At 43.7% G+C, this 24,305-nt stretch overlaps 1 protein-coding gene across 1 annotated transcript in view; it reads left to right on the forward strand.

The window, feature by feature from the left end:
* Positions 1–21,524, forward strand: part of pawr (PRKC, apoptosis, WT1, regulator) — a 45,156-nt gene extending 23,632 nt beyond the window's left edge. The window contains exons 3-7 of the mRNA XM_023838652.2: positions 4,619–4,729; positions 12,605–12,639; positions 15,436–15,541; positions 16,764–16,868; positions 20,098–21,524. Of these exons, the coding sequence (XP_023694420.1) occupies positions 4,619–4,729; positions 12,605–12,639; positions 15,436–15,541; positions 16,764–16,868; positions 20,098–20,184 (444 nt within the window). The 3' untranslated portion in view covers positions 20,185–21,524. The remainder of the gene's footprint in view (positions 1–4,618; positions 4,730–12,604; positions 12,640–15,435; positions 15,542–16,763; positions 16,869–20,097) is intronic.
* Positions 21,525–24,305: the final 2,781 nt, after the last annotated feature.

The raw sequence follows: 24,305 nt of genomic DNA on the forward strand, positions 1-24,305 counted from the left end.
TTGCGGTATTCAAATCGAACTCAGTGGGTGTGAGTACAGTGACTTCCGCCTGCTCTGACGTCATGCACATAACCTTAGCAGTACGAGGAGCGTAAGATAAGACGTGACGATCTGGGAGTATTTTACACTTTTAACAGAAACCAGTAGCAGAGCGATTTGCAATCTATGTAAAATAAAGTTTTAAGGTGGGAATAGCATTTAATGGACAATCCCATTTAACAAAGCACACGCAACTGTGAGACAAAACAAAGCAATGGATGATTTGGGAGTCGCTAACTTAATTGGACTGTTTTGCGAACTCGCTGCAGCTTGTGATACAAGAGGGGCTGCCATCGCAACAAAAGTGCAACTGCGCTGACGCCAATGGGAGAAAAACATAAAATTTTAAGCATTCGCCACTCGTGTATACAGTACTTGCTTTGAAGATATTCATATTGAACTGCAAATGCATCAAAAACGCTTAAAAGAAACGAGGGGGAACAGTACGTTATGTATGTTTGTAGTAGCCTAATTAAATATTTAAAATTTGGAGGCTAAGGATGACAGTAAAGGTTTCTTCCAATATTTTAACTCCAAGAGAGCTCTAAAAGCTGAAATCATTCATTTGCAGGATAGTAAGGGCCTTATAATTGATAACGAAATTGATATAGTAAATGAGTGTAATGATTATTTTTCAAGGGTGTTCACAGTAGAGAACACAAGTAACTTACCACCAATTAATACGAATACAGCATCGTCTATGACCAATATATGTATAACTGAGGTTGATGTGATACTAAATCTAGCTAAACTCAAAATAAATAAATCGCAGGGCCCTGATGGCATCTTACCTATAGTCTTAAAAGAGATGAGGGATATTATTAGCCAACCTTTAACTTTAATATTCCAGAAATCGTTATCTGAGGGTGTGGTACCATCAGATTGGAAGCATGCTAATATAACACCCATATTCAAAAAAGGGGATAGAAGTAATCCAGCAAACTATCGGCCAATCAGTTTAACTAGCATTACTGGAAAAATAATGGAAGCTATAATTCAAGTGAAAATGGTAGATTACCTAGATGCAAATAACATTATAAAGGATAGCCAACATGGATTTAGGAGAGGTAGAGCCTGCTTAACGAATCTACTTGAGTTCTTTGAGGAAGCTACAAGTGAAATTGATCACAAAAAGGCCTATGATGTGATTTACTTAGATTTCCAGAAGGCCTTTGATGTTGTCCCCCACAAACGGCTCTTGCTAAAGCTTAAAGCTGCAGGGATTTTAGCAACTGTAGCAGCTTGGATCGAAAACTGGCTAACTGACAGGAAGCAGCGAGTAGTTATTAGAGGCACGATGTCACAGTGGGCCTCCGTTCATAGTGGGGTACCGCAGGGTTCAATTTTAGGACCACTATTGTTCCTAATTTACATTAATGATATTGACACAAATACATACAGTAAACTGGTTAAATTTGCAGACGACACCAAGGTGGGCGGTGTAGCAGATACTGATCTAGCAGCAGAGAGGCTTCAACGGGATCTGGATTTAATTAGCGAATGGGCTGATACTTGGCAGATGAAATTTAACACAGATAAATGTAAGGTAATCCATGCAGGGAGCAGAAATATAAAGTACAGATATTTTATGGGTTCCACTGAAATGAAGGTAGCTGATTACGAGAAAGATCTCGGTATGTATGTTGATGCTTCCATGTCCCACTCTCGCCAGTGTGGGGAAGCAATAAAAAAGGCGAACAGAATGTTGGGTTATATCTCTAGGTGTGTGGAGTTTAAGTCAAGGGAGGTGATGTTACACTTATATAATTCCTTGGTAAGACCCCACATAGAATACTGTGTGCAGGTTTGGTCACCATACCTCAAGAAGGACATTGCTGCCTTAGAAAAGGTGCAACGAAGAGCTACGAGAATGATTCCTGGTCTTAGAGGAATGTCTTATGAGGAGATGTTAGCGGAACTGAATCTGTTTAGCCTTGAGCAAAGGAGACTAAGGGGGGATATGATTCAGGTCTATAAGATTCTAATGGGTCTGGATGCTGTTCAGCCAAATGACTATTTCAATATTAGTCTAAATACTAGAACTCGTGGCCATAAGTGGAAATTAGCGGGAGAACATTTTAAAACAAATTTGAGGAAGCACTTCTTTACACAGCGTGTAGTTAGAGTATGGAATAGTCTTCCTGCTAGTGTAGCGGAAGCTAAAACCATGGGTTCCTTTAAATCAGAGCTAGATAAGATTTTAACAACTCTGAGCTATTAGTTAAGTTCTCCCCAAACGAGCTTGATGGGCCGAATGGCCTCCTCTCGTTTGTAAATTTCTTATGTTCTTATGTTCTTATTTTTTGTCATACATTTTTTCCATCTGTATTTACTAGCTTAAAAATATATATATATATATAAAGTATAACAAAGTAAAAAGAGCTCTTGTATCGGAATCTGTATCGGTATCGGCAGTTGTATATCGGAATCGCATCGGAACTGGAAAAATGTGGATCGCCCATCTCTACTATCCCATAATCCAGTGTACTCCTGATGGAGGGATGTGCTTTGTGTTGTAATAATGTCAGGCAGTTATTTTGTGTAGAGAAAACACATGCTGTAGTCTTGCTATAGCCCAAATGGATGCTTGTGTAACATCAGTTTCTTTGTCAAGAGTGGTGGCTGTTTTTACCTCTGCTTTAAGGAGCTTAAACCAAGGGTGAGCTCCTGTACTCTTGTTAGCTAATAATAACTCTGAATACAGTTCTAAATAAAGTAATTGTTTTCATAAATTAATCATTCTATTAGCTTGATGATGGGTTATGCAACAATGCTTCTATTATTTTACGCCCATGTGGTTGTCAGGGAGGCTCCTGTTGCCATATTGCGATATGTTTTATTTATTATTTTTTGATACATTCTGTTTTCTACCAGCTGGGTTGAATTACCTGTAGTGTTTTTGAATTAGCGTGTTCCTCTGATGATGAATCTCGGGTTTCACCATGTTCAGGCGGCATAAACACATGGTAAAGTGCGGTGGGTGAAGCTGACGCAGCCAGGCTAGTGTAAGCAGGAAGGAGCTGAGATCTCAAGTCGGCTGCCTGTCTTTGAACCCTCCTCCCCCGGACTTGTGTAATTACTGTTTCATTACCAGGTTTACTGTACAGTTCATTACCAGGTTTACTGTACAGTTCATTACCAGGGTTACTGTACAGTTCGTGTCCTGGGTTGACTCCTAGCGCCATTATAGCTCTGTTTCATTGGCAAGCTGGGCCGCCTCTGTAAAATATGATATTAATCACGTTTTTCTGGGTTCTGTTCCAGGAGAGATGCTGTCTGTGGGTTGAGTGCACAGTAACATGCGTGAACCAGCCCAATAGAAATAGCACTGATTCTGCTTGCTATGTGTCATTTTTCTTGCCCTTGAAACGCATGGTAAAGACATCCAGAGTGACTAATGACATTCTCACCTGTAAGAAGTGCGTGTGTTGCTGAGCACTTAATCCTGCATGCGTTTTCTTCAGAGCCCTCAAACTAAGATGGTTTCTTCATCTGATCCAAACGGACAAGCGTCTGCCCATCAAATGTTGCGTCTTACACTCGCCCAAGGATGTGGCCCACAGGCCGTCGGCCTTGAACATGGCTTTAAACGGCATGTGAGAATGTGGGAGGAGCATTCCTGACCACCGAAGAAGAATGCTGGCCTTTACTGGGGTGTGGTAATAAGCTGCTGGCAAAGGCCTTGCAGATGGCCTCACGCTTGTTTTGCCCTTATAAGGTCACCTGTAGCGTTTCAGTACCTGATCATCTTGGCCTTTTTTGGAGGCCTTAGCAGGTAAAACCGGACTGTAGCCAGCATCATGCTTTTGGGGGTGGATTTTCAGAGTTCAGCTGTCAGCAGGTTTATTAGACTCGAGCCGCCTCACTGTTCCTGTTTTATACTGCAGTTTCTGTAGTGAATGATGCTATACTGCAGTTTCTGTAGTGAATGATGCCTCTTTGATTCTCATTTAAAAAATCATATTCAAAAGGTTGAATTTTCCAATTACAAATGCCACAATAGAAGCTGGATTGTAGGGAAACGTATTCTAAGCATTACCCTTAATAAAAAAACTCTCTTCTCTTTGACATTTCTTGTGGTTGGATGAAATTTATGTCAGTAATTTATGGAACTGAATAATGACAGTCCTGAACAAGTTTGGCAGCAGTAAGATATCCATCAATCTATCTCCATAACCACTTTACCAGTTCAGTGTAATAGTGAGCCTGGTGACTGTCGGAAGCGCAGGGCATGGGGTCGCCCTGGATGAGATGCCAGTCCATCACGGTGCACACACCTCACAAACACACGCTATGGGTAATTTATGGAAGACCCATGAATGAACAGTGGGAACTCCACACATACGGAGCCGGGGCCCAAGGGGGGGGGGGAGGGTGCCCCCAGGTGCCAGCCACTGAGTCACTGTGCACCCAGTAAAGTGTCTTTGGCTGGGAATAATGACACCTAGTGGCTGGTTTGTTGTTCTCCTCTCCCTTATGCCGATGCTGAGTACAGCCAGAATGAAGAGGGTTGATGGTCTATAGCTGGATCCTTTTTGGAAGTCGCCTTTAGGTAAACTCCTCCTTTGTCTCCTTTTAGAGTTTGGATGAGCTGGATGATGATGACGGCAGCAACAAGGAGCGGGAGACCGAGGAGGCTCTGACGCAGCACAACACGTTCCAGAACGAGTCCATGAGCACGGATCCTGAGGTAGGGAGACAGTCTCCTCCTGTCAGCGCTCCCATTTCGGACGGCTGTGTGCCTTACCTACCGGGGGCGCTCTCTTACTTCCACATGCCAACGCCTACGTGGCAATTTTCCATTGCCAAAGAGCAGTTCCAATACTTAGGAACAGAAGTGCAGAGGATGGTAAAAATCCCTGGATGATGTTCTTGCTCCATCCCAAATATAAAGGATGCATCGGTTGCATGCTCGCCGAACAAGACCAGTCCCATGATTCATTGTGTCCCAAGTTCATCCCTGGAAAGCAATTTAGCAAGAACGGTCTTGCCAAGACCAGAAGTATGATCTTTGCTTTTTTGGCATGGAGATTCACCCAATATCTTGAATCCCATAGTGGTGGAGGTGTGCCTGCTGTGATGACGTCAGTAGTCACACACTCAGATGTTGCTGATATATTATCTTCCTCTGTATGTAGCTCTGGGCAAAAGCTGCTGCTAAATAAATAACTCTAAGCTAAACGCTGTTGCCAGATCTGCAGGAAGTGGTGTGTGTGTTATAAAGTACATCAATTGGGAGGGTCCTCTAGAATGGAAATGCTAGAGGTAGCACTTTATATATATATATATATATACATACACACACACACCGTAGAGTTTCTTACCTAAAAGGTCCCATGCCAGCAAGTCAGTTCTTCATGTTGTGCTTTCTTGATAATTCATCTGTGATTCAGCAGTCCGACGTTTGCAGGTCTAATTGGCTGCTTTCCCCGACACGGCACTACAGTCGAGTGAAAATGACCGGCCAGGTGTTCAGCTTCTCCAACTTCCCACACCGCTCAACAGGCATCCCGTAGTGAATGGTTTAAGGTGGGCGTACACTTCAAACAATGTCTGGACAAAACAAAATTGAAGACATTTTGTAAGTCCTACTTTATGTCATACTTAAAATGACGCTGCCGCCTTGTTCGTCCTATGTCATACTTAAAACGACGGCGTCCTTTGTCACGTCCTTGAGGCCACAGAATGCTTTTGTTGCAGCAGACCCACAATCAGAGAGCAAATAAAGGTATTGTGGAAAGTGCGAGAGTCATTTAAAAATGGATGCTGCTTTTTTTATTATCAATTGGCTTAACACTATCAGCAATACGGACAGGGAAGCTAACAATTTAAAGGATGCTCGTGGTTACACACTAAAGAAACACATACATTCCTCAGCAAAAATTGCACGGACATTTACTATCAATATGAATACTTGAATACACATACTAATTTAAACTGTTTAAAGTGCGGTGCAGTGCAAAGCATGCACGTAACTGCTTAATTAGTCCTGCTGACCAACCCCGAGGGCATCACGTTATGTTGGCCAATTGTGAACAGTGGGTGGGATCAGAGCTAACAGAAAAGTACACCTCTGTGACCCTTAACAGGTGATGCGGCAAAATATTGATCACCAGGGTGATTTTTGACTTAGACGACATCGTACTGCCAAAACGATGTAGATTCCGTCGATTTTCATTTGAAGTATACGGCCACCTTTAGCTCCACTTCAGGCCTTGGTCTGGATTCAGTCTGCAGGGTAATGGATATCAACACCGAAGGGTTTAACAGGCACACTCCCTGCCTCGGAAGGTGGGGGGCCGGGACGGTTTACGCTGAAAATGCTTTGCTGCTTCTAATGGAGCACAGAGCGTTCATGTGTGAATTTACTTCACGGTCATCCAGGCGTCTGGGGGAAACGGCGCTCTTTAGAAAGACGTTTGGGCCCCCCCTCGCGGCTTGAATGACTTGGCCTTCGTTAGCATTACGCCGAAGCAGATAGCAAAAGTGGCTTTCATCTGTCGTTCCTCCAGAGTGGTTCTACTTTTTGTTTTTTTGGTGACCTTTATGATGGTTCCCAGGGACTTGGTCATGGGCGTTTGTGTGTTTGTGTCCCCTGCAGATGTGGTGCTGTCATGTACCCAACCTCACTTACAATGTAGCAGGAGCAGGAAAGCGAGGAGGATCGTGGAATGAGGGTATACGTCATTAGTCAGGCTGCTTGAGTGGCCCTCTAAGAATATCCGAGGTGATACTCCCTCTTGCGTCTAATTTGCTCCTTGGAGATTCCTCCCGTGAGCAGCGAAGCAGCGCTGTGCTTCAGGCCTATCAGGTCTGCAGTAACAATGCACGTTTTTAACGTGAGCATTCATCTATTAAAGATACTATTTATATAGCACCGACACCACTAGCCTGTGTGTGTCAGCTAAATTTACCATAAAATAGTAATGAGTTCCTTCGCAAGACTAAATATCCTGATGGCTTTGCTCCAGAAAAGCATCCTGGCGTTGTCGTCACGCCAAAAGGAGGTGTCTGTGAAATATCACCAGCAGGCGTTTGTTTGACGTTAAACTGTCTCCCCCGGCGAACTTAACTGGAGCTTGAACCCAGCAATTTCCCAGTGCTTTAATCGCATTATTAATTACAATAACTTGACATACTGATCCAGGGCAGCCTTCGTGTAGCATGCATGTGATACTCACGGCCTCTTAGAGTCTGGCTCCACTGACAGCAGTCTGTAGAAGAAGGAAAGCTACAAAACAGGGCTGGAATGTCATAGGCTGGCAGTATACATGAGACTCTGAGCTTCTCTATAAAACGTGTTCTGAATGTCCTCCGAACCTCACGATTCAGAACGCTTTACTGAGCCGTGCAGTCCTTGTTCACTCCAGCAGTGTGTCGTCTGCAGCCTGCTGACCTCCTCGCTGACTCTGGGAAATTGCAGACAAACCATTTCCGACCTCACTTTGCCCACCAAATCGCGGACCGTTTACTCAGGCAGCATCAATTGCTGGAAATTCCCGGCTCGTGATCCCGCCACCGGCATGACGCTCTTCTGTTATCTTCTCGTGCTTGTTTCCTCATTCGTGGTTCGCCTGTTTCATTTGCCATCTCTGTCGTCATAAGTCCAGGCAGGTGAAGTGAAATGTCGAATTTCATAAACCGTGGGCGTCATGTTTTCACTCTGATGTTTGCTGAAATGTGACTCATACAAATCCCTCCAAATCAGAGTTTTGCTTCTTAGGGGGACTGCACAGACTTGAAACCGTGACTTTTCACTGAACGCTTTTGTGGTGCCTGCTGCACTAAATTAAGGCTGTCAAAAATGTGGAAAACAACTGAAATGTCTGAGAAGGAAGCTTTGCGTTCCATCCAGATAAACAGTTAATCAGACCATATGTCACGTAGCAGGTCAACAGTCCATTTCCAACACAAAGAGCAGAGGGTTTCTTATTTTGATTTTGGTCTTTGTGTTTAGTTTTTCTTTGTGGAGTTTTTGTTGCCATATGTTATGTTGAGACCCTGAAGATGTGACAGTGTAATCTCTTAAAGACAAGTGCCTGCTTTCTTTTCTTAGCTGTGATGCCAGAATCTCTGTGTACGCTTCTATGTGACCTCATATCTGTCTCGATCGTCTTATTTCTGTGCCTGTGTCTTGTTTAGTCTGTGCTCACAGGGGTTTTAGCAGCAATAGCAACATCATCTGGTCAACCAAGCAGTCACTTCTACGTTCATCATCTGCAGTTATCTTCCTTTATCATCTCACATATTATGAATACAGTGCTGTGCTTCCTTGACAAGCAATCTTCCATCTCTCCTTTTAGCAGAAGGAGATGCTTTCTTGGTCTCTCTCCCCATATGTTACCAGTTAACTGGCTCTGCTTCTCTAAAGTATGTGCACCGTACACTAAAACCAGCACCCATAATCCTGGAGCTGTTTTAAAAACAGAATCACGTGGAACATTCCAGAGTCCGAATGAGTTTTTCGATGCAGCACCTTGCCAAAACATTTGTGGCTCTTTGAATCCCCCCCCCCTCCAATTCGATTTCTATGCCACTAAAATCCCTGCCGTTCTTGAAAGCCCTGCACATATCTAATGTTTTTTTTCCCCGTAATATTCTCAGAAAGCCAAAGGCACCTGTTCTTAGAATTGTGTGGGTTGTTCTGGACTGTATTATGTAAATGGGTATAAGGAAATATGGTCGACTGCATTGTTGGCTATTGTGGAATGTTTGGTTATTAAAAAAAGGTCTTTGCCCGTTAGGAGAGGTCCATGAAAGGTAGTACTTAGTTTCTGTTGCTGTTTTTTCAATCAGCAAAGTATGTGATGCCGGTTGAACTGTTTGTACCCCTGTTTAAAGAGCCCACCCCGTCTGTGGCCATGTGTTTGTAATTGTCATCTCTCTGTTGGGCGTGCAGAAGGATGTAATGTGAGGGGTAGGTCAGGAGAGAGAGGGAGTGCGAGATGTTCTCTCTGAACCCTCTGAATGTTTTTGGGATTTAGCCGCTTGGGCTGTAAAGTGGCTGCCCTTCTGCCTGTCTGCTGTTGCCTAGCGAACTGTGGAATCTTCCTCTTGTTCTGAACAGATAAGGTATCTGACAATCTTGTTTCATAGAAAACGTAAACAGGCGAAGTCTTTAAAAACACCTAAAATCCTGTCTGAAACCCAAATGCCTTTGTGCCCTCTCCCCCTACTGGAGAGCACGTCGCATTACAACTCAAAGTTTTCAGTCTTAAGAATTAGCCATGCCTGGAATTTTCTTCCCACACAGGAGATGTGAAGGAGCACCCCCACACCCCCCCTGAATAAGCTGGCCTGCTTTGTCTCGCTTCAGCTCCCCCGTTAGCCTGCAGTTTGCTTGCATGTTCTTCTTTGGGGGGGGGGGGGATTTCTGAAGCAGTCAGATTACATTTTCCACTTTGCTTGGAGCTACACGCAAAGAGACCCCCGTGCTGCATGCATTTTAATTATATTGTAATCAAAGCTCTTTGAATGAGGTCAGTCATGGGAAATATTTGTGTGGATGGGACTCTCCGTGGGGACCTCAGTGCCAGTTCAGTGAGTTTGTTTTTAATCATTTCTTTGAGGTGTTCTTGGTGCGAATCGGCGTGCTGTCGCTGGGTGGGACCACTTCACTCCGGAATGTGTCTGCTTTGTGCTATGGGGTTATGGCTAAATAAAGCAAAATCAATGCCCCCCCCCCCACTACCCACCCTTGGACAGAGATGTATTGTAGCACTGTAGCGCATTCAGCCATATACGGCACAGGCCTGGCATCACGCCTGATCTTCGAACCCTTAGCATTGCGGCCTTCTCCCGGGGGCTTTCCTGTCTCTGTGATCTCGCATGGCCCCCTAGTGGCTGGTGGTCGTGAATGTGCTGGACAGTCGAAAGATATCTCAGTGCTCTGTGTCCGTGAACTGGGTGACCTGCTCAGTTTCTGATCCTCTGTCACATTGAGAGAGACGAGCATTTATATATATATACAGTGCTGTTGTGTTTCTGTAGCAGTACAGAAGCACAGTGGACATATGGGCCAGAAGGTGTATATATAATGAGGTAAAGCCTGCTCTGAAGGTTATGTACCTTGTTATATTTGATCAGCAGTATTTATAGATCAGTGATGGCCTGGTATCTGGTCCAGGTTATCCCAGGTCATACGTCCTGAGCTTTCTGGGATGGGCTCCAGGGCGCCATTACTCTGTAGTGAATATGCAATTAGAGGCAAGATGGATGGAGTTGTAGATTTCTACATTTTCCATATGGAAATATAAACGTATTGTAGTGCTCTATGGGTCTGATGGTCAGTCTTCAGCGTCTGCGCTCTGCATACGGGCGTCTGAACCAGTACGGCTGCGCAGTAAGTGTTCTGATAGGCGGACTGCGCTCCATGGGAGTCATTGGACGCTTAATGAAACGCTACCCCGTTGTGCACCGGCAGAGCATCCTGCACATTGTGCCCCCTCCCATCTGCCTGCCATGCATAATACAGGCCAGTGTTTATAATTCTGCTGTTGTGTCGTTATCTGTGCTGTTGCTGACTGCAATACTTGATTTGATTTGATTATTTTTGCAGTGTGGAGTTTGGCATCCCCTATATGCTAAGCTCACTGCATGGCTGCCTCATGAATGTTGTTATCTATGTGGTCTAAATGAACAGCTGGATGGTATGACTGGTGAGATCAGTGTCAGCTGTTCTTAGCAATGTAATGCAGGTGGAGACTGGAGACTAGACCTTTCTAGAAGGAACTTTGTTTTGTTTTGGTCTCGCCCCCCCCCCCCCCCCCCTTCCTATCAGTGTTTTGCTTACTCACGCAGTACTCACAGGTGTGGGGTGGGGTGGGGGGTGGGGATTCATGTGATCAGTGTAGCTTAATCTATGGTGCCATCATTTCTAAAGCGAGAATGACGAGTTGCAGAAGAGGACCAGCTGGTTCAGGTAGTGCAGGGAGTTCAGAGCATGTGAGGGTGGAATCAGCAGCTCGGGGCTTGAATAGCAGAGCTAGTGTTCATCCCATGACGTAGTGGTGTAACGTATTGCATTGACATAAAGATCCAAGCTATGTTAGATTACGTTTACATAACAATAAACTATGTTTTTCCAAGCGCTCTCTTGTGTTCTTAATTTGGTAATGCTATACAGTGTTTCCCCTAGTTTTACAGCTTTTTTTTTGGGGGGGGGGGGGGTGCAGACAGACACCGACAGGATTCATGATGTTCATGTGTTTCTTTTCATGACGGCAGTCAATATATCAACTGAACTAAACATCAGAGCATTTCTTTTTGTGACAATTATCCACAAAGTGTGCAGCTTTTGTCATTGCAGTGTATCTTTCTGGGCTTCTGGAAGAACATCTTGATGTAGGAAGTTAGAAACGTCTGGCCCATTACTTGCATGCTGCTTTTGAATGTTCTATGAATGCATTATGAAGCTGCACTTAATGTAAAGCGTTACCTAATATTTTAACCCACTGTTCATCATGCAAACACTTCTCCAGTGCTGGGTTGTGGTGGGGCCTGGAGCCTATGCCAGGCAGCAGGGGGTGCCGCCCCCAGAATGGGGTACTAGCCTGTCACAGGGAACATACACTATGGGGCAATTTAGAAATGGCAGTTGGTCTCATTGCATGATTTTGGATTCTGGGGGGGGGGGGTGACAGAGTACCCAGAGGAATTCCAGCCAACAGGGATCATGTGAGATCGGGGTCAGGCTACCCACTGTGTTACTGCTCTGCTTGCTGTTAATAATGACCCATGATGAATTCAGTGATTTATGTTAAAATTTAGGTTAAACTGTTCGAATCATCTTGTGATTTGGAATGTTATTCATTTTGTGTAAACCAGTTCTTCTCCAAGTTGTAAATTACGCATGGGAGAGTCTGCTGACTATCTTGGGTAGATAGTTTTATGTAAAAAGTAATTAATTGAATAAATCACGATGACTTTGCACAAAAGTCTAAGAGTATAGCAGCAGGACAAACGGCCTTGCTGTTTTGCATCTGTTTCTCATCGCCTCATTGTCCTTGAGCACTTCTGTCAAGTTGGCTGGTATAATAGATTGACTTCAGTGCATTTGGGTCTGAAGGCCGTGCAGCCAAACTCTGCAGCAGTGGCACAGATGCTGTGAGTTTCTTTCACTTCAGCTAGCTGGCTTGCGTGGTGCAGACGGCGCACTTGCCGAATGCTCTCCTCTAATGCACTGGTATTGTTTCCAGCAGAGGTTAAAGCTGCTTTCCTCCCAAATCTGTGGCAGTAGCAGCTGATTGACATGGTTGACATTGGCAGTAATTTTGTAATGCGAACAAGTAAACAAAATACAGTTGTACCCAGATAAAGTTTGACACACTAACTAGCTCAAGGACGTCAGAGATCAGTTTCCACACTTATCAGGTCCCACATTTGGCTGGTCTGGTTTGTCTGCGCCCTCGCCTCTGTCATGTGATCGTCCCTCTCTGTTCGCATTTCCTCCAAATGTCCCATCTCTGATGGGTCTTGCTTCTGTATCCTTCCCACTGCCGCTCTATCGCCCCTTCCTGACGCCACTGCCTGTCTTATCAAATTGTTTTTCACTCTTGTTTTGCAGGAGACGCCAAGAGGCATGACGGCCCGTTACAAAAGGTAAGCGCTCCGTGCTAGAGGGGTTGGGGGGTTTGGGGGGGCTCCAGTATGAGAGGCTCCGGGCGCGTGCTTTCCATGCTGCGGCGGGGACTGTCAGTCTGGGCCTGTAATCACTGCAGCAGATGACACTGCTGGAGCGAATTCTCCCATTTTTTTTTACCAACGTAAAGGCAGCGTTTCCCACAATGCCACAGTCTTTTATGCAGTTTCGTGCAGTAATTACCCCCCCCAGTCTTGAGTATTGCTGTAATTTGAACACACATTTTGTTTTTATTTTTGTTTTTTTTTTTGTGTAATTTCCTCCAGTTTGTTGCCAGGGCAGCAGGCGAAGCAGCTGCCATAACAGTATCTACCAAAGCTATAATTTTCAGACAACAGCGAATTTCTCTGCAATAATGTATTCTGTGTTGTCTGGTTTAGCGTCACAGTGATAAGCGAAAATTAACATTGTTGCCTTGTGCAGTTCTAAAAACTAAAGCCGCAATTATCATTTTACGAATGATTATGATTTACGAATGACTTTGAAAATGATTAAAAAAAAAAAAAGCACAACACACAACAATACAGTGGCAAGCTGTGTTAAACCAAAAGTAAAGTTTCATGCATCATCTGCAGCGAAAGGGTTTGAATAAAGTACAAATGGGGTCTTCTTTATCTCCTAATTTGATGGGGGAGGGACATCCATCATTTTTCGGAGATGTGGTTAGCTGGCTTCCCCGTAATTCTGCATGGCCTTCAGCCACACGGGCACTTAGCCTCCCGCTGACGTGCTGTGTTATGCTGTGCTTTCGTTCATCCAGATCATTCTAAAGGCTCGTACACAATGGCGGCTCAGGGACAGGGAATGGTGTGTGGTGATTGGACACAATTCCATAACCCACAGTCAATCAGTGATAGGCCCAGAAAGGTATCTGCTTTCAGTGTCACTGGTTATCATGGCCAGGGAGGAGGCCTTTATTCCACTGATCCCCCCTGCTGCAAGCAGGCAGACACCGGCTGTCGTAACTGGGACGGCCTCCGCGGCTGAGCTGAAGGTTTAGGAATAAATATACCTTCTGAGTCTCACATGTGATGGCTCTTTAACCGAAACAGGGCTCCCCTACCTCTCTTAAAATTACGTTGCTAAAACACCATCAAAGACCAAAGGCATCTCGCAGGATATATGATGTCAGGCGAGCTCCACGCCGAATTTATCTATATTCTTAATGATTAAAGGTTTTTTCTTGGAAAATAAATTCCAGGGATAATATATCAGTAGGATTTTAGGAGCCAGGTTGAAGGCTCCTTCCTTAATTTTATTTTTCCGCTCTCCATTCAGAATGTGCTGTTTTTTGTCTAACTCGGTGAACATTTCATAACTTCATTATGTCGTTTTTATCATAAAAAGGTTGGGTCAGGCCAGGCCGCTGGCTGACGTTAGCCTTAGCGTTCCTGCTTGAAACTCACCATCTCCATATCTATAGCACCGGCCAGGCGAGTTACGTGCTCTGTTTATGTAATATTTAGTGCTGTTTTATGGAGTCACTAATATCCCCTTTTCATAGAATATGCCAGTAAGCCTTAAGAAAAGAAAAGAAAAGAAAAGAAAAGAAGGGATGTGATTCAGAAAATCTCATTTGGAATCGGGCTATCTGAGCTCCTAATAGTTTGGGCTGCAGAGAGGGCAGTTGTCTATCGGCTCTTTGCGCAATACTGAGGTAAAACCGTAAGGAAATGAGGTTGGCATTGACCTGCTCCGGTCTGTTCCGGGTCAGCCCCGGGGTGTTCCGGGTCAGCCCCGAGGTGTTCCAAATCAGCCCCGGGGTGTTCCGGGTCAGCCCCGGGGTGTTCTGGGTCAGCCCCGAGGTGTTCCGGGTCAGCCCCGAGGTGTTCTAAATCAGCCCCGGGGTGTTCCGGGTCAGCCCCGAGGTGTTCTAAATCAGCCCTGGGGTGTTCCGGGTCAGCCCCGGGGTGTTCTGGGTCAGCCCCGAGGTGTTCCAAATCAGCCCCGGGGTGTTCCGGGTCAGCCCCGAGGTGTTCCGGGTCAGCCCCGGGGTGTTCCCTCCGGCAGTGCGTTAGGGTACCTTTGCACCCTGATTCATGACCGGATCATTCCATGGTTTTGGTTACTCTTAATAATTAATATGTACAGAAATCGGTGTCAAATCGTGATAAATTAAATTGTGAAAGTAATGGTTGGGGTAGCCTGACACTGATCTTGCATGGTTGGGGTTTTTGAATGGTTGTAGACTTTTTTTTGTAGGGATTGAAGAGTGAAGGCCCGTTTAAATAGAAAAATTGTAATTTTTTGTGGCTATACATTCATCATGATTAAAGTGCTAGCTGGCTGAAAGGGGGTCCTTTTTGACTGCATAGTTAATCACAATTTTTTTAAAAGATTCATGCTCATTAACACTTCATGCTGAACACCCTACAATACATCCCACTAAACCCCCTATCATACTTCAAACTGAACACCCTATCATACTTCAAACTGAGCACTCTACCATACATTATACTGAATGCCCCATCATACATGATACTGAACACCCTACTTTACATCATACTGAACACCCAGTTGAGCTTCATACTGAACATCATACCTTGCATCATACTGAAAACTCTACCATATTTCATACTGAATACTCTACCGTACATCACACCGAACACCCTACCATACTTCATTCGAATATCTGTGGTCACCCCACTAACGTGTGGTGACTCCATGGACCGGTCTAATTGCAGTGTGAGGCAGGTGACGTGGGTGATGTTCAGTTCAGGCTGGTGGTCTCAAGGCTGCCGTTTTCCCTGACTCAGCACGGCCAGCCCAGCTGCTGACGAGGAGCCTGGGGGGAACGGCAAGATCCGGCAGGGGAACAGCCGTCACAGCGGCCTGGAGAGGAGAGTAGAAGAGCTGGAGAAGGTACGGTGTGGACCTGGAGCAGAGAGCTCTCCCCCGTCACTATGTGTCTGCATACTGCTCTCTGTAACATTAAGGGGTTATCAATCTTGAGCAAAATCAGATGTTTTTATTATTCATTGATTTTATCTTTTAGTGATGCATTTATGGTTTGTAGTAGTATCTTTGGTATTTTTACCTTGGAAGTGTAATTCCTATGGCTGACGGTACGAGCGCAGGGAGACCTAAGCTTTTTCTACTCCTTCCTACTCAGGTTCAGTTCCCAGCTTTCCTTTCTTCATCCATGATTCATAAGTGTTCATGATCTCTTGCCACGGATTTATTGTGCATGAAACAAAATAAACTTTCCTTGGGCGCCTGGGGATCATAAAAATGCACTTCGGCCTTGGTTGGCGGAGGGCTTGGCATTGATAGGCCAGCTGTCCTTCGGAAAATGCTATGAAAAGGCCAACCAGCAACTCATATGTGTCTGGGATGGTGTGAAAAATAAAATTAGGTGTTTTTATGATAGTAGGCTTTTCTTTCAAACTGCAGTAACTTTTCAACCAGCGATGACCTTTTGAGCATCTGTAAATATCTGAAATTCTCTTTTGCCCTCTATCAATTCCCTTCTGACTTTCAAAGGTCAACCTGATTGGTTGTTAAAATAAGTGCTTTTTAGATGTGCTGATATGTGTCTCAGGTCTGAATTTTGGATATGAAAATAGGTAATTAGTTGTTTTCTCATCCCTATAGGGTAGAGTTTATGTGTACATAATATCATCTACTAAAAAATTTAGGTTGCGGTGTTCAAACCATCCATCCATCTTCCCACTGCTGATCCTGGTCAAGGTTGTGGTGGGGGGGGGGCTGGAGTCCATCTCAGGTATCACAGAACTGGGCTGTGGTATATTCTGCATGGGATGCCAGTCTGTCACAGGGCACATGCTGCAATATACTGTGGGCAATTTGGAGGTGCCTGTTTGATCTGTGTGAGGTAACCTGTAAGAAACCAGCATGATCCTGGGAGACCATGCGAAATGCACATCTTCATACTGGGAGACCATGCGAAATGCACATCTTCATACTGGGAGACCATGCAAAATGCACATCTTCCTGAAATTGCACATTAAAGAAGCCTAGGCTAGCTTTGTCATGTCAGTGATTGACAGGATAAAATAAGATATGGGGGTAACTCTGATAGAGAATGCTCACGCTACTGGGGGGGGGGGGTGTCTGTCTCCAGGAGCTCGCCGGGGAGCAACAGGAAAACAGCCGACTGCTGGCAGCCCACCAGGAGAAGGACGATCTGATCGAGAAGCTCAGGGAGGAAGTGGACCTGCTGAATCGGGTATGTGTGTGTGGTTCTGTGATGAGGGGCCGGTCTGACTGGGACGGGAACGCCGGCAGAGCAGCCGTGAAAGGCGCCCGCTTTCCTCCCGAACTTGACTTCCGTTACATCTGTCGTTTTCGTATGATCATTTTCCTTTCCGCACTTTGAAAACACTGTAATGGACGGTTGCCGGCAGTATCTGGCTCCCCTCAGCATCATTCCCCTTTGTGATGTCATCAGCGGGCTGCCGTCAGATGAGCCGTGAAACTGTGAAGCGCCAGCTTTTATTTAAATCCGCACTTCAATTATCGCTCCCCCAGCTTAATTTTTTGCTGTGCGGTACTGTATGGTTTTACCACTGGATTGTGGCCACAGACACAAGAAAAATGTAGGTATATCCTGTTCATTCATATTCTAGCATAGACTGGCGTGTTTTGTTGTTTTTTTAATACATACAGGTGTTTCTTGGTCAAATGAGTTTTATCTCCAGCCCTGAAGTATTAACAAAATTAATATCCTGTGTTAACCATGTTAATAAGGCATATTGTAATTAAAACAAGTCGGGGTGCTGTGTGAAATGTAAATAGAATGCGAATCATATAAACCCATATTTAATTGAAAGTAGGACAAAGACAACATATCAAATGTTGAAACTGAGAAATTGTGTTGTTTAATGACAAATGAATGCTGAATTTGAGGCCAGCAACACATTTCAAAAAAGTTGGAACAGGGGCAACAAAAGACTGGAAAAGCTGAGTAATGCTAAAACAAAACACCTGGTTGAATATCTCATAACCGATTAGGTTAATTGGCAAAGGTCAGTAAGATGATTGGGTATAAAAAGAGCCTCCCAGAGCGGCAGAGAGATGTACCACTTCATGGGCAAATAGTGCAAAAATTTAAGAATAATGTAATATTGCAAAGAATTTGGTAATTTCATTGTCATCGGTATATTACGGTATATTAATTATCATTAAATGATTTAAGGAATCCAGAGAAATCTCTGTATGTAAGGGACAAGCCCGAGGATGAGTATTGGATAGCTGTGATCTCCAGGTCCTCAGGAGGCACTGCATTAAAAACACTATATACACTATAGTGGAAATCACTGCATGGGCTCAGGAACGCTCCTGAAAACCATTGTCTGTCGACACAGTTTGTCACTGCATCTACAAACCTACCATGCAAAGAAGAAACCATATCTAAAGATGATCCAGAAATGCCACAGACGTCTCTGGGCCCAAGCTCATTTAAAATGGACTGAGGCAAAATGGAAAACTGTCCTGTGGTCTGACGAATCGAAATTCAAATTCTTTTTGGAAATCATGGACGCCACTAAAGAGACCCCCAGGCTGAAGAGAAGCAGGACCATCCAGCTTATCAGCGGACAGTTCAAAAGCCAGCATCCATGATGGTATAGGGGTGCATTAGTGCCCATGGCTTGGGTACCTTGCACATCTGGCAAGATGCCACTAATGCTGAATGATAAATACAGGTTTTGGAGCAAGATATGTTGTTATCCAGACGACGTCTATTTCAGAGAAATCCTCGTATTTTTCAGCATGACAATGCCAAACCACATTCTGTGCATATTACAACAGCATAGCTCTGTAGTAGAAGAGTCCGGGTGCTAGACTGCCCTGCCTGCAGTCCAGATCTGTCACCCATTGAATATATTTGGTGCATCATGAAACGAAAAATACGACAAAAGAGCCCCCGAACTGTTGAGCAGTTGAAGTCTTATATCGGGCAAGAATGGGGCAACATTTCACTTCCAAAACTCCAGCAACACCTTCTCCGAAGTTCCCAGGCATTTACAGAGTGTTGTTGAAAGAAGAGGTGATGCAACACTGTGGTAAACATGCTCCTCTCCCGGCTTTTTTGAAACGTTTTGCTGGCATCAAATTGAAATGGAGCATAAATTTCTGAGTTTCAACATTTGATATGTTGTCTTTGTTCTATTTTCAATTAAACGTGGGTTTATATGATTTGCAAATCATTGTATTCTGTTGTTATTTACATTTTATACAGCAGCCCAACTTTTTTGGCAGACTGTGCCAACCAAACATGAAGGGCCAGTGTTTGTTCAAATACAGACGAAACGAGTCACCTGACTCTCCCTGTACAGGTGGACTTGTGGGACTTATGGGAGCTTTAAGTGTTACTGAGTGTGTGTGTGGATTAGGTTCATATTACATAGTGGGGACCAAATGCCCCCCACATTTGATCTGGGAGAATGACAGCTGCATTGCTTAGGTAATAGATGTTGCCTTTCTGCTGTCTTTCAGCTCAATGTACCATTTCATTAATGATGACAGATTTTTGCAGGTATTTTTTAATCTGTTGAATAATTCATATATTTTTTTTCCTCTGAATAATAAATGTGAAATCTGACTGTTTATTTAGGTTATACAGTATGTAATTGTATTAACAATTTCTGTTTATTTGACTGTCCATCTAATGGCCTCATTGTGTTCCCACCAGCTTCTGACTAATCTCCTTAATTATCCGCAAACATGAAAATTAGATGTCAGTTTTTATTTGCAACCTTTTCAGGGTTCACTGACAGCGTTCTGCAGCGGCCATTTCTTTACATTTATGTTTCATTTATTTATTTAGCAGGTGCTTTTATCCAGAGTGACACATTTTTTTTGTCTGTCTCTAGAGCTGTCGGGCTTTACGGCCTTTGCGCAGAGACCCAGTAGTGAATCCACTCTGCTGGGTTATTCCATTCCTGCTTTACAAAAATGATTTTCGGATTGTCGCTCTGACTCTGATCATTCTGGCTGACTGTCCTTTGTTCCACTAATTGCTTTATTTAAAAGTGACAGGATTTTCTCTGCAGCCTGTAGAAATGATAAATCCTTATCTTGCTAGTGTACCAACACCAGTGTGATTTTATAAGGTGAAGCTTGTTTGCATGTTTCCGAGGGAAATTTCAGTGTCAAGTTGTACATTGAACTCTTATTCACCTTATATCAGGGGTGGGGACCCTGATCCCTGAGGGCCGCTGTGGGTGTGGTTTTTTTGGGACGACCTACTGGATTAACCAGTACAGCACTGCTTTATTATTGGCTGATTGAGAGGCCATCCCAACACCCCGGACCCACACCGGCCCCCCATGGAAGAGATTCCCCACCCCTGCCTTACATGGTCTGATTGTGTTTACAGCTGGAGGAAAGAGATCCACAGAACATCTTTTTTTTTTATTTCAATGTCCAAAATTTCTTTTTATTCCTCTCCGCAGGACCTGGATGAGCTTGAGGACGAAAATGAACAGCTCAAGCAGGAGAACAAGACCCTCCTGAAGGTGGTTGGTCAGCTGACCAGGTAGAGGATGTGCAGAAGTCCCTGGAAGACGGACCCTCGTCTGAACGCCGGTGTCTTACATCGCACACGTTCTTTTCCTGCTTCTGGTGTCTCTCTGCCTATTGGAGGAGGACCTGTGTAGCCAGGGAGACCTTAAAACTTTTAAAGCACCTTGTGATCTGTAAAATAAGGAATGTTTTTGATGGTGTATTTTATAGGTGTCATACAAAGAACCATACGGTGTAATGGGATTTTCTCCTTAATTTGTTGGGTAATATTTAATGTAAATGTTTTGTACAGTGAATAGGCCTTACAGATGGTCAGTATGCAAAAGAAGGTCGTTCAAAGCCCCGCAATGCTCTGTAATTGTTAAACTTGCGGCTGTTGCTTGTTCTGATAGAACTGGGTTACCATGTTAGTCATTGCACGGTTAAATTAAACCCCCCAGATGTTAATTTGTTAACGTGCCACAGCTGGTGACTTTTGTGGGCTGTTCCTGGTGTTTCCCCACTGGTCTTGTCCTGTATTATCTCGCTATGAAGGAGCAGTTTGACTGAGTGTTTTTCCCTCTATATCAAAACTCTAAAACAGCAAAGAATATCTTCTGCAAGCCAAAGTGCCATGAGTCACAGTTAAACCTGGTGATTTTGGTTCACCCACATGGAAGATCATGGTGCTTTTTGTAGTCATGGCGTGACAATCTTTGGCTGCTGCACTCTGTTAAAATCCGCAGTCATACAGTACTACATTAAGTACAGTAATTACATTAAGACCTTATTAAATGAATTAAATGTGTTATAAAAGTGTGTTTTTTTAATTTCTCTCAGAAATGTCCTATTTTCCTGATGGAATGTGGAGATTTTTCATCTAGCAGCTAGTGTATCCAAGTGCTATGATTTTCAGAAATATCGATGGATTTAAGCGAAGGTATACATACAATCCAAGTGTTTACAAGTGTGTATGAGAGTTTTTTGTTCTTTTCCATTGTTGACAAATCTAGCCGTTCATAGTTTAATCGAGCGAGATAAATAGAGTATGCTGCTATGGAGTATTTTAAAGCCACATCAATCACAGAAAGTCACTCTGCTGGAAATGCCTCGTGTGTGTGTTGCCCGTAATGATATGGAGAACAGGTGTATTATTTTATGGCTGCAGTAACTGTATTAGATTTCGGTTTTCATGACTCAAATTTGGCTTATTTTAGGCTTATGTTTTTATTAAGTCTGCTCTTTTAAATCTAGTTATATTCACAAATGTACATTTTCCCTAATTTGATGTGTCAGGTTATGTAGACTATTTTCTGTGAACACTCTAGACTATGCATGGACAGCCTTAGACATCCAATAAAAGTTCAGTTATATCTTTTTATTGTTTCTTTGTGTTTTATGATGCCCCTAAAACAGTACTGTGGTCTGTCTTGGCCTCTCTGTTGAATCAGTGTGCACTGATTTGTTTAAGGAATAACAGCAGGAGGTTCTTTCAATAAAGAGCACTTTCCACCAAAAGCTTTTTAGTCTGTGAACATGACAGCTGCCATAGTGGTTATGTGATTTATGCATTAGGGGTCTTTGTGTACAATGTAATATAAAGAGGTTGGGTCTGGCTGGACCTTGTGCTGATTTGGTTTGCGGATGGACGCATTTCTCCTCCATTTATTACCCGGAATTCTCTTCATTTATCCCCTACATACATTTTCTTCTCATTTCTGCGCTTCCCCTGTTTTATCTGTCTGTGGGATTTCAGTGTGATTTTTTTTTTACCTTGTGGGGACATTTTGTTTTCGTTGCTCACAAGGGGGAAACTCAAAAGACTTGTATTTTGTTTGATTAAGGTTAGGGCTGGGTAGGGGTTAAGGTTGTCATTGTTAGGATTAGGGTTATGATGCTTATAGAAATGAATGGGAAGTCCTGTAAAGATATGAATATATGGACTGTGGGTGTGTGCGCGCGCTTATGCGATAATGATAAATACGGTGGCATTTTCATTCCTGTACGTCGGCCTTGTAGGAATGGCTGGATTTAGGCCATGTGGAGTCCGCTGGTATTAAAGGGACTCGCATCACTGGGAATCCATCAGCGATAAATCCAGCAGAGTAATGGTTACAAATGAAGAGGTCCCTATATACAAATGCATTAGATGTATGGTGACTGATAAGCCCATAATCCTGTAAGACCCGCCCTTATCTCGTCTTTTAGGCCTCTGGGCTTTGCACTCAGGTCTCGTGCTGGATTCTGAGCAGTACTCCTCATGGCCGGGTCCATGTATCATGAGGAAGTCTGTCAAAGATCAGGTGGCTTCTGATATAATAGCTGACATCAGTATAATAGATTCCCACTTTGTTCAATGGAAAACATTGCCAGTCATGCAGAATGTTAAACTGTATTATTCCTCTCCACAGATTCTTTTTCCTACCTTCTATGTAGTGGGAATTATACTGAGGATTTTTTTATTTCCCGAATTGATAACCATATAATGCTTTGTCTGTTTCTACAACTGGAGATTTTACTGGACCGGTTCAGTGTAATTACCTTTTCAAGGATGATTAGTAGTCTGTTCACCATTCTACATGTCGGCAGATGGTAATTCATTCTATCTTCTTGTAACCGTTCTTGTTAATACGCAAATACGCTGTGATATTGACTTCCCCGTGCCTCTGCATTGAATCATTTCTTTTTATAATAATCATCCATATTGGTCTCTCAAAGGAACAGAGATAATGTGCATGTTTCCAATGCATAAATAACTTCCTCTCCATACGTTGTCATGACAGAGGAGAGCAGTCAATAGACATTTCAATTCTCAATGCTGACTTCTACCCTGATTGGTTTCTCAATTTTGTACTTGGTTTTTCTGCTTAAGAACCTGAAGTAAACAGGCAGTTTGGTAGCTATTCTGCATCTTTTCCGTATATGACGGCACCATCTGAGGCGTTTGTTCCTTTGTGTGACCCCCTCACTATGTGAAAAATTCTGGCTTGTATTCCAATGTTGCCTGTGGCACAGATGTGAAGGTGAAGGTCTCTCTTCCTAAAAACCGTAACGGTGTGCCAAATGGGAATAAGGTGTACCCCATCGATGGAATTGCCGTTGAATTCTGGGCTGAGTGTGGGCGAGTCGCCCAGAGGTACTTCGGTGCTAGAAGGGTAGCAGGCTTTGGGCACGGAAACATCCTTGTTATTCTAAAATCTGTCCTCTTGTCTGAGTTTGATAAGCTCCTTCTTGGAGAGGCTGCTTCTTCTGTATTGTATCACGCTCTGGCTTGGAGTAGTTAGATTTTTACTTTCAAGACTGCAAATGTTTGTTACCCACTCCGTCCATTCCCGACTGCTATTGCCCTGTTACCAATTTCCCGCAAACTGTAAGGCTGCCTCAGCAGGCTTTTTATTTTTCTCTGAGAATCGCAGATTTACTCAGATTGAGGATCTCATATTTATATATGTACTGTAATGATTTTACTGAGTGGAAGGTTTATGTAAACGGCAACATAAGTGCGAGGTCTGAGGAAAACGCCAGAGCACTCTGCTCAGGCAGGTCAGTGTTTCAGGCATGTTTTTCTAAGGCCTGAATAAAAATGCCTCTTCTCTTTTGAGGCTTTTGCCGCACTGGGTAGTACTTCAATTATCGCACAAACACACAAACAGGTGATTTTTTTTCACCCTGAACAGCGCTTTTTCATTCAAATCGACATTTTGAATAAAAAAGTAGGATGTCTTACTGTAAGTCATGCCAGAGATAAAGGTTAATCTCTCTCACTATGAATCTGCAGCCTATTTTCTGAGGTTATAGTACAATTTTGTCCGATGCAAATGACGGTTTCCTATGTTTCAGAATACTACACACATACTCTGATCAGAAAACAAAACACGACACACGCCAGTCTCACACGATTTTCTATCTCGATTTTCTGTTGAATATTTCCTTCCCCCTGCTGCCTCCATTGATTGTATTTGCTATGTCTGCATCACGGTAGGCCTTCGCTCTCCAGGATCTACAGCGTCTGGATTGCTCAGTCAAAGCACCAGGAGGCCATTCTCTGTTTTCCTTCTCGGTGTCTTTGTCCAACAGCCGTGTCTGAAGTGTGAGTATGACTGTTCCATGATGGACTGGATTTATCTTGCTATCAGTAACGTGAAAGCAGGTCATTTGT

This window comes from Paramormyrops kingsleyae, chromosome 1 (assembly GCF_048594095.1).
Source record: "Paramormyrops kingsleyae isolate MSU_618 chromosome 1, PKINGS_0.4, whole genome shotgun sequence".
Classification (NCBI taxonomy): Eukaryota; Metazoa; Chordata; class Actinopteri; order Osteoglossiformes; family Mormyridae; genus Paramormyrops; species Paramormyrops kingsleyae.